We start from the raw sequence: 20,161 nt of genomic DNA, 5'->3' as shown, positions 1-20,161 counted from the left end.
AGACTGAAAGGTCCCAGGTTCGATTCCGGTCAAGGGCATGTACCTTGGTTGCGGGCACATCCCCAGTAGGCAGTGTGCAGGAAGCAGCTGATCAATGTTTCTCTCTCATCAATGTTTCTAACTCTCTATCTCTCTCCCTTCCTCTCTGTAAAAAATCAATAAAATGTATTTTAAAAAATGAAAAAGAAACAATCATGATATCCATAGAGAGAGGCCACTAAGTCCAGACTTCAGAAAAATTATATAAGAAGGATAGAAGGGAAATATATGTTCAGTTTAAGAATATTTATCATAGATTTATATGCATAAATGGGATAGGTTAGTCATTGTGATGCTTTTATAAAAGAAAATGGTTGCATGAAATGCAGGATTTATAAAAATAATTGATAACTATGAAGTTAAGAGAGCTGGGAAGTACCATCAAGTGTGAAATTATGTTCTTGAGTATAATGTTGGACAGTATTACACCTATGTACCTTCCATTTACTCCTTTGTTAGGTGCTTATATAGAGAATTCAGACTTTTTTATTAGGAAATATTATTTTTTGTTTTAAAAGTAAATATTTTGCATTGGTTTGCAGGCTCTTCAGTCGTAGAGATCCAGAGGAGGATGGAATGATGAAAAGAAGGGGACGACAGGGTCCAAATGCCAACCTTGTTAAGACATTGGTGTTTTTCTTCCTGGAAAGTGAGGTTAGTTGATGTTCATTTTTTTACTTATGCCAGTTTTTTAAAGGTTATTCCATTTATGTTCATGTAGAAGGTTGGTCTATATATTTTTTATTTGAAATGTTTTTGACAGGTTTTCATATCAGTAATGCTGATCCTCTAAAATCAATTGGGAATCTTTAGGGTTATTTAAACTTTATTCACAGAATAAAGGGAAATATTTTGCTTATATATTGAATTGATAAGTATACATGTATTTTGTTTTATGTAACCATAATCACTCCCATTCAGTTAAAGTAAATTTGTAGTATCTATTTATACTAATAAAAGTTATACGCTAATTAGACAGGATAGACCTGATGTCCTTCCGGACAAAGCCCCGGTGGTGGGGACAGAGGCAGAGTTGGTTAGGGCGATCAGGCTGGCAGGGGAGAGCAATCAGGGGTGATCAGGCTGGCAGGGGAGAGTGGTTAGGTCAATCAGGCAGGCAGGCACAGGGGTTAGGGGTGATCAGGCAGGCATGTGGAGTGATTAGGGGCGATCAGGCAGGCAGGCAGGTGAGTGGTTAGGAGCCAGCAGTCCTGGGCTGTGAGAGGCATCCCGGATTGGAGACTGTGCAGGCCAGGCTGAGGGGACCCCCCCCCCAATGCACGAATTTTGTGCACCAGGGCTTTAGTATATTTGTAAAAGGCTAAGTGTCCATTCGTCCAACTGGTAGCTATGATGCTCAGTGACCACCACAGGCCAGATGCTCAACACAGGAGCTGCCATGACACACACTGGCCATTTAAAAGTAAAGGGCACCCCAGACCTGGTGCTGACAAACCAACACTCAGCTTACCCCAAGTTGGACACAGGCCCTACCACCACCCCAGAGCGACACCCCACCAAATCGCAGCCAATGCTGCCAAGACCCCATGGCGCAAAATGTTTCCTACTGCCCAGCCCGTCCCAGGCTGCAAAGGGTCACTGTGGGTGCCACTTAATGATGTCATGTAGCAACGCCCAGCTTCCTCTCCCTAGTGACTAGCCTCCTTAGAGTTTCTTCAGACCAGGAACCCGACTTGCTTTATAGTTAGGTGCAAACATTTTACATTTTAGCCAAATGTTTGTGAAGTGTTTTACCGTGCCTCATTTGATCTTCACAGAAGCCCTGGAGTAGATAGATAGGAGACTCGGTAGAATCCTATTTTCTTTCCATTAGCCGGAAAAGAGAGATTTAGAAAGTTTAGAAACTTGACCCGACTGAGATGAAGTAAGAAATGGTGGAACTTGAAGATAACTTCAGGTTTTCTCACTGCTCAGAATGTAGTTAAACATGGCTCCAGTTGAATATTTTATCATTTATTCTCCCTGCGTGACCTACAATAATAATGTGCTTCGTGTTGATATTTACTGCCATGTTGCTGACAATTATGTTGCTGAAAGAGAAGTTGGGGTGTTTCACTGGGCTGGAAAACGTTTAGCTACATCAGAAAGCAGGTCTAATTAAGCAAGTTTATTCTATCCTATCTAATAATAGACAAATATGGTAAGTGACTGCACCTTCGCTACACCTCCCATTGGCTAATCAGCGCGATATGCAAATTAACCACCAACAAAGATGGCAACTAATTTGCACACTGCAGGCAGGGCGGGACAGTGCCATCCCGCCTGCCCTGCTGCCATCCAGACCTGCTATCGGCGACCTGGGGTGGTGGGTGTCCCATGTGCGACCCGACCCGGGGTGGCCAGGTGGGGCAGCAGCGATCTGCTGGCTGCGCTCCAACCCCCGGATCGGCCCTGCTGTGTATGTGACCCGGGGAGGCAGGGCAGGCACCGAGGGATCAGGCCTGCCATCTGCCACCCGGGGAGCGGGCCTAAGCCAGCAGGTGGTTATCTCCCGAGGGGTCCCAGACTGTGAGAGGGCATAAGTGGGGCTGAGGGACCCTCACCCCCCAGCCAGTGCACAAATTTTTGTGCACCGGGACTCTAGTATATATATAAAAGGCTAAGTTGACTAGCGCATGTGCGGTACATACAAAGTTCTCGCTGGTGCCAATCACGCATGGGTTTTGATCTGACATTGTCAATCGTGAATTTGTTTGATACTCTATTATAGAGAAAGGGCGAATAGCGATATTAAAATATTTCTTCTAATTAACTTTCTTTCAATGTGCACAAATCTGCACCAGGACACTAGTATTTTATAATTGAGAACAGTTAACTCATGTAATATTAATTCCAATTAGGCTCTAAATATGCATGCATGTAATATTTTCAAAAATAATTTTCATGTTAAAGATTATTATCAGAAATGTTTAATGCTACCAACTAGCAAGGTTTACTTATACACAGCAAGTAAGGCCATTTTTCTCTGTCCTTTCTTCCATCTTAACTCAAAAGAAGATTGCTGTTTACGTTTGTACATGGTGTCCACAAAGCTTCCTTTCTTTTGAGTTAAGGCTAGTATGCTATTTGTTTAAGAGTACCTTGCTCTTTTTTTATTAGTTACATGAGCATGCAGCATACCTTGTGGATAGCATGTGGGACTGTGCTACTGAGCTGCTGAAAGACTGGGAATGTATGAATAGCTTGTTGCTGGAGGAGCCACTTAGTGGAGAGGAAGGTAAGGATGTTTAATTATGGTATTTTTATTGTTTAGACAGTTTTGAAAATAGGTTTTACTTATTCCATTTGTTTATTATTGTGCTAAAATAATTGAGTGAAAAACCTTCGTGAATAATTCTGTTTTCATACACATGAATTTTATGCTATGTAGATAGATGTAGTTGCCCTCAACATTCTTTAATTTTTTTTTTTGTATCTGTGTTCATACTTTCTTTGCTCAAATTGTGAACCAGTGGTACACAGATTTGTAATTTTCAGGAAGGTTTCACTTGTTTGGATCTTTTCTGTGATACAGTAATGGAATTTTTTATATATGTATATATATATTAGGTCTATCACAGGCAGAAGGAGTTCTTATGTAATAATTAGAAATGGCATTTAGGGAAAATAAATAGATTAACTCTGATTTTGTTTTTTTCAGCACTGACAGACAGACAAGAGAGTGCTCTGATTGAAATAATGCTTTGTACCATCAGACAAGCTGCTGAATGTCATCCTCCTGTGGGAAGAGGGACAGGAAAAAGGGTATGCCCAATACATTTTTAGTATTCTAAACTATGTCTTTTTTTAAATATCATTTATAAAACTACGTTTGTGCATTTGTCCATCCTGGTTTATTTTTAGATTTGCTTTACATTTTTTTATTGATTGACTTGAGAGAGAGAGAGAGAGAGAGAGAGAGAGAGAGAGAGAGAGAGAGAGAGAGAGATTGATTTGTTTTTCTGCTCATGTATTCATTGGTTGATTCTTTTATGTGCCCTCACCGGGGATCGAACCCACAACTTTGGCATATTGGGATGACACTCTACCTTAGATACTTTGCCAAGGGTTTTAGATTTGCTTTTAATGAAGAAAACATAATTATTCATTACAGTGGGGAAATTCCTCCTCTGGCTGGTGTGGCTTAGCTGGTTTTGTATTGTCCCATGCACCAACAGGGTTTGATTCCCCATCAGGGCACTTGCCTGAGTTGTGGGCTCTATCCCCAGTGGGGGGCCGGGCAGGAGGCAGCTGTTGGATGTCTCGCTCTCACATCGATGTTTCTCTCTCCCCCCTCCCTTCTTTTCTCTCTAAAAATCAATTATAAAGAAAAGTAAATAACAAATCAATTCTAAAATATATTTAAAATGGGGAAATTCCTGTTTCCTGGGATTAGATTTTAATGTATTATTCCAAAGTTCACATATATTTGTATTGTAGACCAACAATTACATTTCAAGCTTTTTTGATTATGAAGCACAAAAATAGAATTTTATATTATGACCTAGTACATATCTATATATGTGTTTTTGTGTGTGACTAAACGAAATTTCATCAAATAATAAAACTTAGAGTATGTGATGTATTCTATTTTCTTTTGTTTCCTTTCTGTTTTTTAATTACTAGTAGTGACTTACTATGTTGAATTCATAACCCATGGATCATGGCCTGCAGTTTAGAGTAGAATGAAATGCTATTTAATCCTATTATTATGTAAGCTCCTAAACTATATTTCCTGCTTCTTGGTTAGTCTAATTGGGTATTGATTTTGCCTGTAGAACTATTCAAAGTTTTTTTTGTGTGTGTGGTTGTTACTTTAGGTGGCTTTTTTTGTTATAATGTGCAGGTTATTCTCTTTGTCACTTTTGCGTTTCAAGTTTTATAGTAGAAATTTTTGTATCCATCATCTAAAACGTACTTTTATTATTTATTTTGTATATCTTAAACAGAGAGTACCTAACAGTGTCAGTGGCTTAGTACTTATAAACGTTGTGTTACCTTTTAGGTGCTGACAGCGAAGGAGAAGAAGACCCAATTGGATGACAGGACAAAAATCACTGAACTTTTTGCTGTGGCCCTTCCTCAGTTATTAGCTAAAGTAAGTTTATGTCAATATCAGAATGTTACTAAGAAATGACAGATCTTGTTTGGAAATGTCACACAGAATTTTATTGTAATGTTTACCATTACTGTGATGTTTTTAATTTTTTTTTAAATTTCAAAGTACTCTGTAGATGCAGAAAAGGTGACTAACTTGTTGCAGTTGCCTCAATACTTTGACTTGGAAATATATACCACTGGACGATTAGAAAAGGTATGCTGTTCTCTGTGTATTAAAACACCTTGAAAAAGTATTAGTTTAGTTCATCACATTGTTTTAAACTATTTTTAAAAATATATTTGTAACTTCTAATGTGTAAGGAAACATAGCTTACATGTCTTCTGTATTTTATTAAGTTGGATTTAGAGAATGGCACTAATGCAGCTTCCCCTTGATTCATATGCACAGCCATACTCTCATTCCTAGCCATTATGTGACTACCACTGATTATTTACAGAGATTGGGGGTGGGTAATAGGACAATTACAATTACAAAAAGAAAGCAGCTAATATCCATTGAATATTTTTAATTTCCAGGAACTGTTGTAAGTTCTTTATGTGTTAAAATTTTCATCAGAGCCCTATGAAATGGTGATATTATTCCTGTTAATGTTAAGGAAATAAGTATGGGTGGATCAGTGCATTTATTTACCATGACTAGAAAAACACCACAAAATGTATGTCCTACTTGCAGAGTTACTTTATTTTAAGCTTTTCACCATCATGGTGTACTCATTTTATGCCTACCATGTATACATTTGTTTTAATGAAAAAACAAAACAAAACAACTTTAATTTTGCAGCATTTGGATGCCTTATTACGACAAATCCGGAATATTGTAGAGAAGCACACAGATACAGATGTTTTGGAAGCATGTTCTAAAACTTACCATGCGCTCTGTAATGAAGAGTTTACAATCTTCAACAGAGTAGATATTTCAAGAAGTCAACTGATAGACGAGTTGGCGGATAAATTTAACCGGCTCCTTGAAGATTTTCTGCAAGAGGTATATATTACAAGTATTTTGTCAGTTGGGCCCCCTCCCCTTCAGTAACTGAATTATTCACCTGTCCTGGTGATAGTCCCTAGCAGTATGTTGAAAAGATGTTCAGACTTTTTGTTCTATGATTCATTGTGCTACTATTACTCCTCCACCAACATAGGAAGGTGGTAAAATCTGTGACTTGGGGGAAGGTGAACGCAAAACTAACATCTTTTTATTTTATTTTAAAGAAATTATCTGGGAAGTTGCCAGGGTTTAGTTGAACATGAGGCTATTATGGAACAGAAAAGTAGAGCTAGCCTCTGGCCATGCAGTCTCAAAAGTAGGGTACTGTGTTTCTTAGTATATGGTCTTTGATATCATAAAACTTTGAGGAACTGCTGTTATACCCACTGTCAAATTTTGGGTTTTGGATGTTCTATCTATTGTATTTCTAAAGAGGCTTAAAGCATGGCACTCAAACACGCTTGTATTTTTATTGTGATTTTTATCATCTCTGGAAATATATTTAACAGTCTACTGGATTTGCATACAATAAAAATTCATACTTAAATTTATGTATTTAAGTCTTTTCAACATCACTTTTATCGTTAATGCTGCAAAAATCATAGGGACTTTGTAATTTTCAGGTTTCTTGTTTTAGAATTTTTTTTCTTTTTTTTTTAAAATATATTTTATTTATTTTTTACAGAGAGGAAGAGAGAGAGATAGAGAGTCAGAAACATCGATGAGAGAGAAACATCGATCAGCTGCCTCCTGCACATCTCCCACTGGGGATGTGCCCGCAACCCAGGCACATGCCCCTGACCGGAATCGAACCTGGGACCCCCCAGTCCGCAGGCCGACGCTCTATCCACTGAGCCAAACCGGTTTTGGCTGTTTTAGAATTTTTTAACATTCTTTTTGTTCATGTGAAACGTTGCATGCTTACTAATTTTTGCTTAATTGGCAGTTTGTTCAAATATTTTGGTGTACAAGGATCACATTATTAGTTAAAATTTTTAATGGCTGTATTCTTCCCTGGATGTGATTGTTACTAGGACAAGATAATTTAAAATCAACCAGTATTTTGTTAATTAAGTTTAATTACTTTGTAGAAAAATTAAAGTTTAAAAACAACTAAGCATTTTTTGAGAGACCCAGGGTTTGATACAGTAAGTTGGGAAGTATTTAACAAAGTTTATAAGTTTCATGTATTAAGACTCATACAATTTTCAAAAACTTAAGTCACTCTAAATTGTAAAGTTGATATCCAGAAAGGACTAGCATGCCTAGTCCTTACTCAGAACTTTTTTTCCAAATTAATTGTGATTGGTCTGATACTTCTTTCTTGAGTGCTCTATTTCTTTTGTATAGGGTTTGTCCTGTAGGTGTTATCTTTATGATCTTTTGCTTGTCCTCTAATATATTTTTCTTTATTGTCCTTATATATTTATTATTGTGAAAGAGCAGATGTCTTCATAGTTTTGTGTCTAGATGTCATTCACTTTTTCTCTCTTGGGTATAATGTACTTGTGATAACAACTGTGTCACCTCATTATTCCAGCCATATTACTTTAAATTTAGCCAGATTTAGGTATATACTGGCACAGTTAATATTTGAGTTTTATTAAGTTATTCTTTCTTTTCAAGGTAGTGTCGCCAATGTGATAGCCTGAAGTGTTTCACTTTGGTAGTTTATTAATGTTTAATATTGTATAATTAATATTCATAGGGTGAAGAACCTGATGAAGATGATGCATACCAGGTATTGTCAACATTGAAGAGAATCACTGCTTTTCATAAGTAAGTTGAATCTTAAAGTTTCTGATTTCTTAAAAGTGTAGCAAAACCAACTTGCATATTTTGAGGTTATAAAGCTATCAAATTCATTGCTAAGTTTCTTGTGCTTTTTGGGGAAAAGTACTTGATTTGGATAATCACTGAAAAATTATGAACTAACATATTTGTAAAGAAATACACATTTTTGCTGTTGTGATTCATCTTAAAAAGTTTGATATATTTTAACATCATTCTGTTAACACTCAAGTCCAAAACAAATGTGATTAAGCTTAACTTTTTAATATAACTTAATTCTTTTTTTACAGTGCCCATGACCTTTCAAAGTGGGATTTGTTTGCTTGTAATTACAAACTATTGAAAACCGGAATTGAAAATGGAGACATGCCTGAGCAGGTTTTTATTATTTACAAGTTTCATACTTAACTTTGAGAATGAAGAATTGTAACTTTAATTTTAACTTTATTTTCTTGGTTCTTTTTACAGATTGTTATTCATGCACTGCAATGTACTCACTATGTAATCCTTTGGCAGCTTGCAAAGATAACTGAAAGCAGCTCTACAAAGGTTGGTGGCAGTTCATTGCAGTTTTTATTAATGTCATTAACTGTTTTCAGCAAGCTTATACATTTAATAGGATCAATTTATTTTGGTAAAGTCTTCTGATCTGTTTAGGCATGTGTACTTTAAAAAATAATCGTATTTGTAGTTTGATGTGTATTGATCGAAACTTGTTTAGCTTCAGAGTATGATTTAAAATTAAAATTGTTCACATTTGAAGGTGGCACAATTTATGGATTTCCATATTATCCTCAATATTATCATATTGAGTATTTTTTTGAGAAATATAAATTTTGTAAACATTGACCAAGAGCCTTTGAAACAAGCAGATGCAGCTATTGGATTACATAAATTGATGATAACAAGCCTTGGCATTGTTTTAGGATCATCTCATTCATACTCAGAATCTTTCTTTTCCAAATTGATAAATCATTCTCTGATTGAGTGTGATGTTCCAGCTACTATGTCTTAGAACTTTCAAAAATTTTATCTGTAATGGTAATCCTTGGTGTGTTAATAATTGAACTAAGTAGCACTGTCTTTCCATTTGTAAATTGTTCACTTGAAACGTTATACAGCCCTAACTGGTTTGGCTCAGTCAGCCTAAGGATTGAAGGGTCCCGGGTTTGATTCCAGTAAAGGGCACATGCCCTGGTTGCGGGCTCGATCCCCATTAGGGGGCGTGCAGGAGGCAGCCAATCAATGATTCTCATCATTGATATTTCTATCTCTTTCTCCCTCTCCCTTCCTCTCTGAAATCAACAAAACAATATTTTTTTTAAAAAAGAAAAGAAACATTGTACTTATTTATAGCAGTAGATGTTGCCTTAAATATTATTTGGGCATATTTTTATAAATATTAAGTAGTATCTGGAAGTTACAGAATTAGTTGTTTATAGGTATTTTCCTCATAAAGAAATTCTCTCTTAAAAAACAAAAGACCTACTTGGCTTTATAGAACAATAAATGAATCAGGCAGTATCTCACCTAGTAAATAGAAAAGTGCTCCCAGGAATTCTCTTGATTATAAGTTTGTTTCATATAGAAACCACAGAAAATTTTAAATGCTTAGAATTTCTCTGAGCTTTTTTTAGCACAAGATGCTGTTATATCAGCAAATGGACATTTCCCCCTTGAAAAGGTAATGCAGTTTTGTTGTTAAAAAGAGTACTTTTTGTCAAACACCCAAGAATTACCTTATAGTAGAAACAGTGATCATATTAGTAAATATGATTATTCACTTACGTTGAAAGTATCGAGTTAAAAATGAAAATGGGAAAAAGGCGATATTTTTAGTAGAGGCAAAGTGGTAAAATGAATGTTATTGGATACAAAATTATTTATGCTGATGTTTGATTGAGTTTTCTTCACCAAATCAATATTTAAGTCAAGCCAAATATGTACCAAATATATACTGATAGTCTGTCATTTGACATTCAGTATCAGAAGATACATCAAAGGTTATGCCTTAAATAAATTAGTGTGGACAATCTTTCTTTTTTTAAATTTCCTGACTATAATTTTCTATGTATATTGATTTCAAAGAGAAAGGAAGAGAGAAAGAGAGCTAGAAACATCAATGATGAGATAGAATCATTGATTGGCTGCCTCTTGCATGCCCCCAACTGGGGATTAAGCCCTCAACCCGGGCATGTGCCCTGAGCAGACATCGAACCCGTGACTGCCTGGGTTTATATGTTTATGCTCAACCACTGAGCCATGCCAGCCAGGCCTTAATGATCTTTACAGAATGGTTTCCTATTTTAAATTAACTGGTAAATATCTAGAAATAGAGAAGATACACTAAAAAGATTCATCTTTTTAAATATATATCATTTTATTAGACATACTAGTAGCCCAGTGCACAAAAATTTGTGCACTCGGGGGTGAGGAGGTGAGGGGTGGGGCCAGACCCCTCAGCCCGACCTGCACCCTCTATCATGTTCCTGGACCCCGGCCACTCCTGGCCTAGGCACAGGCCTACAGGCTTGGGGCGTCCTGGCTCCCGAGGCCCCATTTTATCAAGAGAACAAAGTCAGCGTTAGTTACAGCCCTCACCGAACCCAGAACAGTGCATCTGTGCATACAGCTGCCTCGTTCATGTGCCTGCTTCGCTCTACTGAATTACTAACATCTTGAGGACATAGCTCTGTCTTATCCTGCTTCAACTTCAGTGCCTGGCCCGATGCCAGGGACCTGAAAGGGTTTGCTGAGTGAGTGAGTGAATGAGTGAATGGATGAGCAAGTGAGTGAATGAGCAAGCAGCTACAGGGAGGGAACTTCTGCCGCGTTGCCGCCCCACTCCTGGCTGCCTGACGCCCACCCTGGGAAGTTCCTGCCCTGCTCCCAATGGCCCCACACCCCTCTACCAGCTTCATAGTTAGTGCAGGGCAAAGGCGGCCCGGGTTCTCTGCCTTTGCCCTGCCACCCGGCTCTTGCCTGCCACCTGGGTTTCTGATCACCGTCAGCAGCAGACTGCTTCTTCTGTCCTTCTGTCCTTCCACTTTCCTCTCCCATCATTGTGCCTATGTATGCAAATTAACCACCATCTTTGTTGACAGTTAATTTGCATATCACCCTGATTAGCCATTGGGAAGCTTAGCAGAGGTACAGTTAATTACCCTTTTTGTCTTTTATTAGATAGGATAATTTTAAAAAATTGGAATAATACCTCAAAGCTAATTTTTGTTTCTATTTTTCAAAAGTACAACCAGTATCCTTCACATAAGAAATGAAAGATGCAGTTCTTTTTCTTTCTTTTTTTTTTTTTAATACACTCTATTGATTTTTTACAGAGAGGAAGGGAAAGAGAGAGTTAGAAACATCGATGAGAGAGAAACATCGATCAGCTGCCTCCTGCACATCTCCCACTGGGGATGTGCCTGCAACCCAGGCACATGCCCTTGACCGGAATCGAACCTGGGACCTTTCAGTCCGCAGGCTGATGCTCTATCCACTGAGCCAAACCGGTTCCGGCGATGCAGTTCTTTTTTAAATTAATATTTTTCCATTCATACGTTGGCCACCTTTCAAATTACAAGCTGAGAATGGAGTAAAATCCTTACTCTTTAAGCATTTTGAAATAATGGGTTTATTAAAGATAGCCATATGTAGCGTTAGATAAATTTTCTCATTCTGAAGTACCCAGTCCACTTAGAATATTATCCATTAATATACCTGATATTTTGAAAGCTGTGATTTTGAAGAAAATTGGTCTCATGTTTAGTTCTCCTTTCTGATAAAGAAAACTTTAAATCTAATGTATAAGCAGAGTTAATATAGTTAAATGTATGATGTTTAAGTGATTTAAAGTACCTTAAATACTGGATTTTTTACATGGTATTTTTAAATGTGCAATTTTTTCAAGGAGGACTTGCTGCGTTTAAAGAAACAGATGAGGGTTTTCTGTCAGATATGTCAGCATTATCTGACCAACGTGAATACTACTGTTAAGGAACAGGTTAGTAATTACTATATATAGCAATCTTTTAAAGCAATGTTAATAAATATTTGAGCTGAAATAGAAAATTTAATACACTGATATTGAGCAAAGTAGAAATAACTTATATCCATCCATGTATACCATGCTCAAAAATTAGATTAATGCATTTATTTTGTATTACATTTTATAAATTGCATTATAGATTACCCTCATTGTATGTATTCTGTGTTACTGTTTTCTTTATGGCACTCTTGGTAAACAGACTCATAGATACAAGTTAAATATATGAAATTACAAATGTTATTCCTGAAAGTAACAAGTATAACAAGTATTTCTCAGGGAGGAAAGTTCCATACAGTTTTATCACCTCTGAGAATATTATCAGATATTGACATTCCTGCCTATCCTGATTGTGTGAGTTATTTTTTCTTATGTGAACTTTGTCTTCACTCATACCATTGTGATTCCAATACTGCTAACCTTCTCATTCTGGAAATATACTGTTACCTGGTATCATAGGTAGTTTTCCCACCTGTAAAATAAATTCTGATCCTGGGACTAAGAGCCTATTTAGCTACAATTCCCTAACAGAGGATTAATCTTTTTTTTTTGGACAAATGCTTTTGTGGGACAGATGAATTTATAATCATTTAACAAGAAATATTAATAGCGATATAGTCAAAGTGCTTATGGTGATTTCAAGGTTTTATGACCATTTCATTTTGCTTAGCCTTTTTTTATTGGGGTAGAGCCCCATTAGTCATTGTAAGTGTGGTTTTCAGCAGCTTATGTTATGATGAGTACTATTTGTTTTAGTTTAGGGCATATTTACTTCTTAAAGCTACCAAGAAAGTTGTTCAACTATAATTGTTCAACTACGAAGCTACCAAGTTGTTCAACTCTTTTCTTTTGTTTGTCACTTGTCTTTATTTCATTTTTTAAAAAATGAATATTATCCTAATATTAAAGAAATACACTTGGATTGTTACAGCTAAAATGTTAGATATATTACCTAACTGTTGGTCTCAGTTTTCTTATTTTCAATTCCATTTGTCCCTTCCATATATACATGCTTGGGCACAAATAAGTTAGAATATATTAAATGGCCAACACCCAATTACTGGATTTTGTGCATTCTTGCAAAAGTATATTGCCACAATTATTACATTGCTGAATTCTTTCCAGTTTTCAGTATATAATTTTCTATTATAGCAGTAAAGGATTTGGAAATTCAATTTTCATCTCTATAATTCAGATGAAAGGAATGAAATTTCTGAAGGTGGTAACTTGAGTTTAGATTTTACACTTATAAGAATAGGATTTTAATGAAATATGCACTGATCTAAACTTAACACACAAAATATGCCACCAAGATATGCAACTTATTCCCTGTTGTTTTTTTTGTGTGTGTGTGTGTGTGTGTGTTTGTTTTTTTAACAGTGTAAACATATAATTTCTTATGTAATTTGTTGTCCAAGTTTTGGAGATGGTTTGTTCATTAAATAGCTTGTGTTCAGTCTTCCTAACAAGCTTCTAGGACTATATCCTGGTCATCTCACCTGACCTGCTAGTTTACCTAATTAAAAATTGAAACCATACTTATCACTTTGTATTGTTACTATGTATGTATTTTGCAAAAGTTTGTGTAAACTCATATCTATGTAGCTATAAATCTGTAGTAGTAAAATGAGAAGTGACTGAAAAAAACATTAAATTCATAAAGAGACAAAAGGAAACGTGGTTAGTTCCAAAAAGGTAAAACTATGTTATAATTTGTATTTCTAGCAGTAGTCTTCCTTTAAATGTAATTTCCTATTGACTTTGTGACCCCCAAATTCTATTTTCATTGGCCCTTCCCAACAGATAATTTTTTTGTTACCTTCTGACTTATTTTTACCAGTGTTTGACTTCATTTAAAACTCCTGGTAGAGTTTTGTTAAGCTTGTTGAGATAAAACTTTAGCTTTAAGTTTATTATGATACCTATCAGGTTTGCCTGATTTGTAGTAAGCAGCCTACACTTGTTTATGTTTGTTCTACTTAAGCACCACATATACTATTGGCACTGAGAGTACTTAAAAAGTACTACAGACTTTGTGATCCCTTTCCTAAGAGGTCTTCTATGAGATATTCATCTCTTTGGTATTATGGTTTTTCTTCCATAGAAGAAAAGAATGGTACCAAGTTTATGCATTATTTAATATTTGAGAATGTATACCACAAGAGTGTAGGATTTGGAGTCAGAAAACCTGAGGTTGAGTCCTGCCTGCATGTTTTGGTAATGTTAGCATATTACACAAGTCATTTAAGGTTGCTAAAAATAGCCTTGGCCAGTGTCTCTCTGGTTAGAGTTGTGTGTCCTTGCATCAAAGGGTTTTGGGTTCAATTCCTGGTCAAGAGCATGTCCCTGGATTGCAGGTTCAATCTGGTCTGGGAGCCTGGGGGAGACAACCAATTGATGTGTCTCTTTCACATCAAGATGTTTCTGTCTCTCTCCCTCCTTCCATCCCTCCCTCCCTTCCACTCTCTCTAAAAATCAATGAAAAAAATATCCACAGGTGAGGATTAGCAACAATGGTGCTAAAAATAAAAAAGAATATTTGTGAAATTACCTTGCGGTTTGTAAAACATGATGTAAATATTAGTAGTCATTATCATAGAAATTGCACTCTTAAGATTTCCAAGTATAGAAAGTTGCATTCTATTTTTTTTGTTAAATGTGTAGCAATTGGTAAGAAACCTTGATTTATAGCATATTGTCCTTTTTTTAAAAACAGGCCTTCACTATTCTGTGTGATATTTTGATGATCTTCAGCCATCAGATTATGTCAGGAGGGCGTGACATGTTAGAACCATTAGTTTACACCCCTGATTCATCATTGCAATCTGAGTTGCTCAGCTTTATTCTGGATCATGTCTTCATTGAACAGGATGATGATAATAACAGTGCAGGTAATTTTATTGCTAGCATTTTGTTAAATCTGTATATCTACCATAAATCAAATTTAAGTAACAATGATCTTGAAGTGTTATACTACTATTTGATATTTTATGCCTAAAACATGAAACACAGGTACATGTTCCAGGACATTTGTGTTCATTCTTGCAACGTTTTAAAGACAGTGTGGTATCACAGAGCATAGGTTTTGGAGCCAGATCTTTGCTTCTCACTAGCCTTGACCTTGCTTTTCTAATTTATAACTACCTTTACAGAATTGTGTGAATTGACTAAATTGATCGAAGTGACTAGTACAGTGCCTGGGCATAGAGGTATTCAATGAAATTTATGCCCTCTTTCCCTTTATCATTAGTAATACCAATATTCAGGTAATTTGAGCAGAATAAAGTCTTTCTTTAAGCGACATTTTGTTGTATACTTTCATAAAGTAGATTTTTATATTTTAGTGAGGGCATTAAACTATGTAATTTCTCGATGTTTAGAAAGCTTTGAAACTATTCTGTAAGTCTGGGATGGTATAGAATGTTCACAGGAAAATATTAAAACCGGCCTTGCCTAGGGTTAAGTTACTCTTCACACCCTAATTGTATACACAGTGCCTTAAAGCAAGAAAAGGTCGTGCAAAAACAAATACTATTTGTTGGCTTCTTTCTGTTTTTTTTTTTGTTTGTTTTGTTTTTAATCAAATGCTTAATGATACTTTACTTTTTTTTTTTTTTTTTTTTTTTTTTTACCTGAAATGCCTTTTGGTGTCCCTTATTCATTTTTCTTGTGTGTGTATGTGGTATATGTAAATTTCTTTTTTACCCTTTAAAATTTTAAAAATGTTTTCTATTACACTTTACATTTAATATTATTTTGTATCAGTTTCAGGTGTAGAGTATAGTGGTTAGAAAGTCATGTACTTTACATAGTGTTCCCCCTGATATTTTCAGTACCCACCTGGAACCATACATAGTTATTACAATATTATTGACTGTACTTTACATTTCCATGACTACTTTTGACTACCAATCTGCACTTCTCAATCCCTTCACCTCTTTAAATTTCTGGGTTTGTTTTTAACTTGAAGAGTAATATTATATATATATATATATATATATATATGTATGTATATATGTATATCCATACAGAAACTGACCTATCACTGTAAAACAGCATTTAAATAAATATATGTAATTCTAGACAGGGTTCAAAATTCTGAATATCTCAGTAATTCAGTCTCTAGGGGGTAAAAAGTCTATATATCTTTAGATCCAGAGAGCAGTATTAGTGTTGTTTAGAAATCTGTTATAATCACAGTGTCATTAAGGAAAAGCTAGCTTATGTATTCAGTGCAGTCTTCTTAAAAAGTAAACAATTTGTTTTAGCTTCTAAGCAAATGCTTTGTTCTAGAATATGTGCAGTGATAACAAAACTTTTTTCTGATGGCCTGTCTAAAATTCCTATTATCAAAATTTTGTTTTAACTTATTACCAGTTATCAAGGATTATCAGAGACAGGGTGAAGTAAATACTTGTTTAAAAGAGCATTTTTACTTTACACACAAATTTTTTTTTATATTGTGAATCTTACATTGAAGACCTGACAGGATATGCACCCTCTGTTCACCAGAGAGGAAATATAAATGGCTAAATAAATTCAAGAAAAACTTCACTGATAACCAAAGAAATGTAAATCAATATAAGGTGGTGTGTTTTTTTTAAGTAACATTATTTGTAATATTTGTCCAGAGGAAAATTCTTTACATAGCTTTTTATGTAAAAGGCTTTATCACAACTTTATTTTCAGTATCAAAGAATTCGAAATAATCCTTTGGCAGTACATGGAGGCTATAGTCTGTCCCCTTGATAACTGAATGTCAAGATCTCACATAATGGATCAGAGCAGAATAGTATATGACATCATCTTAAAGAGACAGAATGATTCTTAGCTGAGTATATGTAATATGGATAAAGGAAGTAGGTGTCAATAAGAGTTTGGGATAGGCTCATCCCTAGGAGGGATTATTGAATTTCTGAGATTGGCAGACCCTAGGGAACAAAGGGCCTTTAACCAACAGACATTGAATATGTAGATCTCATGGACAAACTATCCTATTAGGGAAGTAGATGAATGTGTTAGGCAAGCTTAGCCTGATTTCACTAAGCATCAGTTCCTCTGACTCACTCCACTTGTTTCTGTTCCATGTTCATCAAGCAGCCTTCTGACTATTTGACTTAACAAAAATTTTACTTATTGGAATGAATGGGCCTGTCCTTCATGAAGATATTGAGAGTGATCAAAATCTTTATTTAATTTAAATGTTTTTTTCTTATTTTTTAAATTCTCCAAAATAAAGGTATTTTATAGTGAGAATTAAAAAATATGTGGCTGAGTTAAAATACAGGTGGGTTTAATTTTTGGAACTTTTTCCTCAGATGGTCAGCAGGAGGATGAAGCCAGTAAAATCGAAGCTTTGCACAAGAGGAGAAATTTACTCGCAGCATTTTGTAAGCTGATTGTATATACTGTTGTGGAGATGAATACAGCTGCAGATATCTTCAAGCAGTATATGAAGGTAAAGTTTGAAAAATGGATAGCAAGATATTTTTACAATGCTTAAAAGATAATGTAACATTGGCTTTTATACTTGGTAGCCACTGAATGTTTTTAATAGTAAATTATTTTTCTAGTTGAAAAGAAATCTCTACCTCTACTTCATTATAATGAACAATTTAAATTTATTAAGTTCACTAGAGGCCCGGTGCACGAATTCGCCCATGGGTGGGGTCCGGCCCTCACGCCCCATCGGGGTGAGGGGGTGCTGGTTGAGGGCAGGGCCTACCAGGGGGAGGGGCCGAGGGCGGTTGGTGTGCCAGCCCCACCCCCTGGTCAAACTGCTGGTCGAACTACCGGTCAAGGGAACAATTTGCATATTAGCCTTTTATATAGGATAGGATTTGCATTTGGAATATTGGAAACAGCTTGTCTTAGGTTAACTGTCACTATTAGAAATTGTATTTGTGATTTAGTTTAAGACAACAGGATGGTATTCTTTCCCTTGCTTGATGTAGCATTAAAACTATTGTTTTTAGAAGTCAGGAGGCCTAGATGGTAAAGTTTTGGTTTGGTGACTATGCAACTTGTGGCCTTGAGTAATGATACTTTTTGTGTCCTGCCTTTCTTCATCTGTTCCACTGGGATAGCTCAGGTTCCTTTAGGGTCTCAAAATCTGATTTGATTTAGAGTAGGTTATTCACAGTTTTTGTAAATAAACATAAAATTCTCTAATATTTAAGTAGCAGTAGAAAGGATATGGTTAATTGTACTAATAAAATATGACTAAATCTGATAAGATTGCTTTTCTTTAATTCTTTCTTGAGTAAAATCTAATTATGACAATAAACTTCTTTAAGCCTTTGGGCCCTTTCGCAGTCTGGGAGCCCTAGGGGGATGTCCGACTGATGGCTTAGTGCTGCCTCGGAGGCCGGAGAGGCTCCTGTCACCGCCACTGTGCTTGCCAGCTGTCAGCCTGGCTTGTTGGCTGAGCAGCTCTCCCCCTGTGGGAGTGCACTGACACCAGGGTGCAGCTCCTGCATTGACCTGTCATTCACCTGTTTGGTCGATTTGCATATTAGCCTTTTATGTCAAAATCTAGTAATTCTCTTTGGAATACTTTTCTACAGGATGGAGCTCTAGCACCGTTATAATTTACTTTGGAACCTAAGTTATTTGTCATGATATTTGAATTTTTTTTTAAACTAAGGTTGTTTATGAAATAATTTTGCAAGTTTTAAACTTTTAGACTTTAGACTTAGGTATTCTAGGTTAAAGTCAGTTGTATTAGTCACAGGAGCATAGTTTTCCTGTATGCATTTTAAAAACAATCTTAAATTAGAACAAAATTTCATATGCAATGCATCATGTAAATATCACCCGTAATAATTTTTCTCTTAAATGCTAACAGCCTAATAGTTTGTATAAGCCAAATTAATAAAGTTGGAAACTATACATGGACTGCATGCCATTAGCAATGGATAAGTTATAAAAGTAACTGATTATATTAATTGTCTTAATAGTTCACGAAGAATACAAGAACTTGGTTTATATCCTTTGTCTTCTTTCTGAAAACCTGTATAACATAATTATTGTTTTATGCCATACATCCTTAAAACAAAGTTTAGAGTTTAATATGATTAGATCTTACTGTCTGATATTTCTGAATTTACTTAAGTTGTGTGTTTAGAAATTATCTTAAAGTTTCCGTAGCATTCTTTTGTGTTTTTGAAGACATAATTTTAGCCAAATACATGCTTACATGATTAACGTAAAATTATTCCTGTTGTCCAACAGTTTTAAAATAAAGCTCTAATTTGTGCAAATTTCTTTTCTAGTATTATAATGACTATGGAGATATCATCAAAGAAACAATGAGTAAAACAAGGCAAATAGACAAAATTCAATGTGCAAAGACCCTTATTCTCAGTTTGCAACAGGTAAGACATTTAAGAGTACCAGCTTTAGGCTAACACAGTTAACAATGGTTTTCAAGGTAACTGTGGATCAAGGATAATAGACAATTCATAAAAGTAGAAATATAAGATATTCAACTTTATTAGTAGACATTGTACAAGTGAGATTATTTTTTGTTTTCAGACTGGCAAGTATGGCAAAACCTATAGCTATATAAGGTATGGGGGGAAATAGGTACTATCATCAGTGTATATTGGTAGAACCTTCCTGGTAGGCAGTTTGGCAATAATATGTCAGAATTTATAATGTATATCCCATTTAAGGCAGCAATTCTACTTTGAAACATTTATCCAAGGTAGTAATAGCACAAGTTTGCAAAAATGAGTGTAAAATTATTGTACATGGCAACATTGTATATAATAACAAGGAATTAGAAATAATCCTAATGTTCATCAGTAGGATGTTAGATGAATATAGACTACTAGAGGCCCAGTGCATGGATTCGTGCACCAGTGGGGTCCCTAGACCTGGCCTGCAGGGATTGGGCCGAAATCGGCTCTCGGACATCCCCTGAGGGGTCCCAGATTATGAGAGGGTGGTTCACAGGTGACGCAACCTGGAATCAGGCTTCCTCCTCTCTGGTTCTGGGTGTGTCACCTGAGAACCGCAGCTGCCAAATCACCACAGCTTGCCAGCTCCTGCATCGAGCGTCTGCCCCCTGGTGGTCATTGTGTGTCGTAGCTACCAGTCGGATGGTTGAACGGTCAGACATATGCTTAGGCTTTTATATATATAAATAGGACATCTCTGCAATGGCTGTTATA

General features: G+C 35.9%; 1 protein-coding gene across 11 annotated transcripts in view; it reads left to right on the top strand.

The window, feature by feature from the left end:
• STAG2 (STAG2 cohesin complex component) overlaps nt 1-20,161 on the top strand; it is a 154,308-nt gene that overhangs the window by 108,951 nt on the left and 25,196 nt on the right. For all 11 annotated transcript variants that reach the window (XM_059679421.1, XM_059679420.1, XM_059679413.1 and 8 more), the window contains 13 exons: nt 582-693; nt 3,160-3,277; nt 3,701-3,804; nt 5,045-5,137; nt 5,264-5,353; nt 5,942-6,145; nt 7,857-7,927; nt 8,230-8,317; nt 8,408-8,488; nt 11,850-11,942; nt 14,701-14,875; nt 17,303-17,442; nt 19,259-19,360. In XM_059679421.1, coding sequence (XP_059535404.1) covers nt 582-693; nt 3,160-3,277; nt 3,701-3,804; nt 5,045-5,137; nt 5,264-5,353; nt 5,942-6,145; nt 7,857-7,927; nt 8,230-8,317; nt 8,408-8,488; nt 11,850-11,942; nt 14,701-14,875; nt 17,303-17,442; nt 19,259-19,360 — 1,471 coding nt within the window. The remainder of the gene's footprint in view (nt 1-581; nt 694-3,159; nt 3,278-3,700; nt 3,805-5,044; nt 5,138-5,263; nt 5,354-5,941; nt 6,146-7,856; nt 7,928-8,229; nt 8,318-8,407; nt 8,489-11,849; nt 11,943-14,700; nt 14,876-17,302; nt 17,443-19,258; nt 19,361-20,161) is intronic.

This window comes from Myotis daubentonii, chromosome X (assembly GCF_963259705.1).
Source record: "Myotis daubentonii chromosome X, mMyoDau2.1, whole genome shotgun sequence".
Classification (NCBI taxonomy): Eukaryota; Metazoa; Chordata; class Mammalia; order Chiroptera; family Vespertilionidae; genus Myotis; species Myotis daubentonii.
Note: the sequence above shows the minus strand (reverse complement) of the source record. Positions and strands in the feature narration are given on the sequence as shown.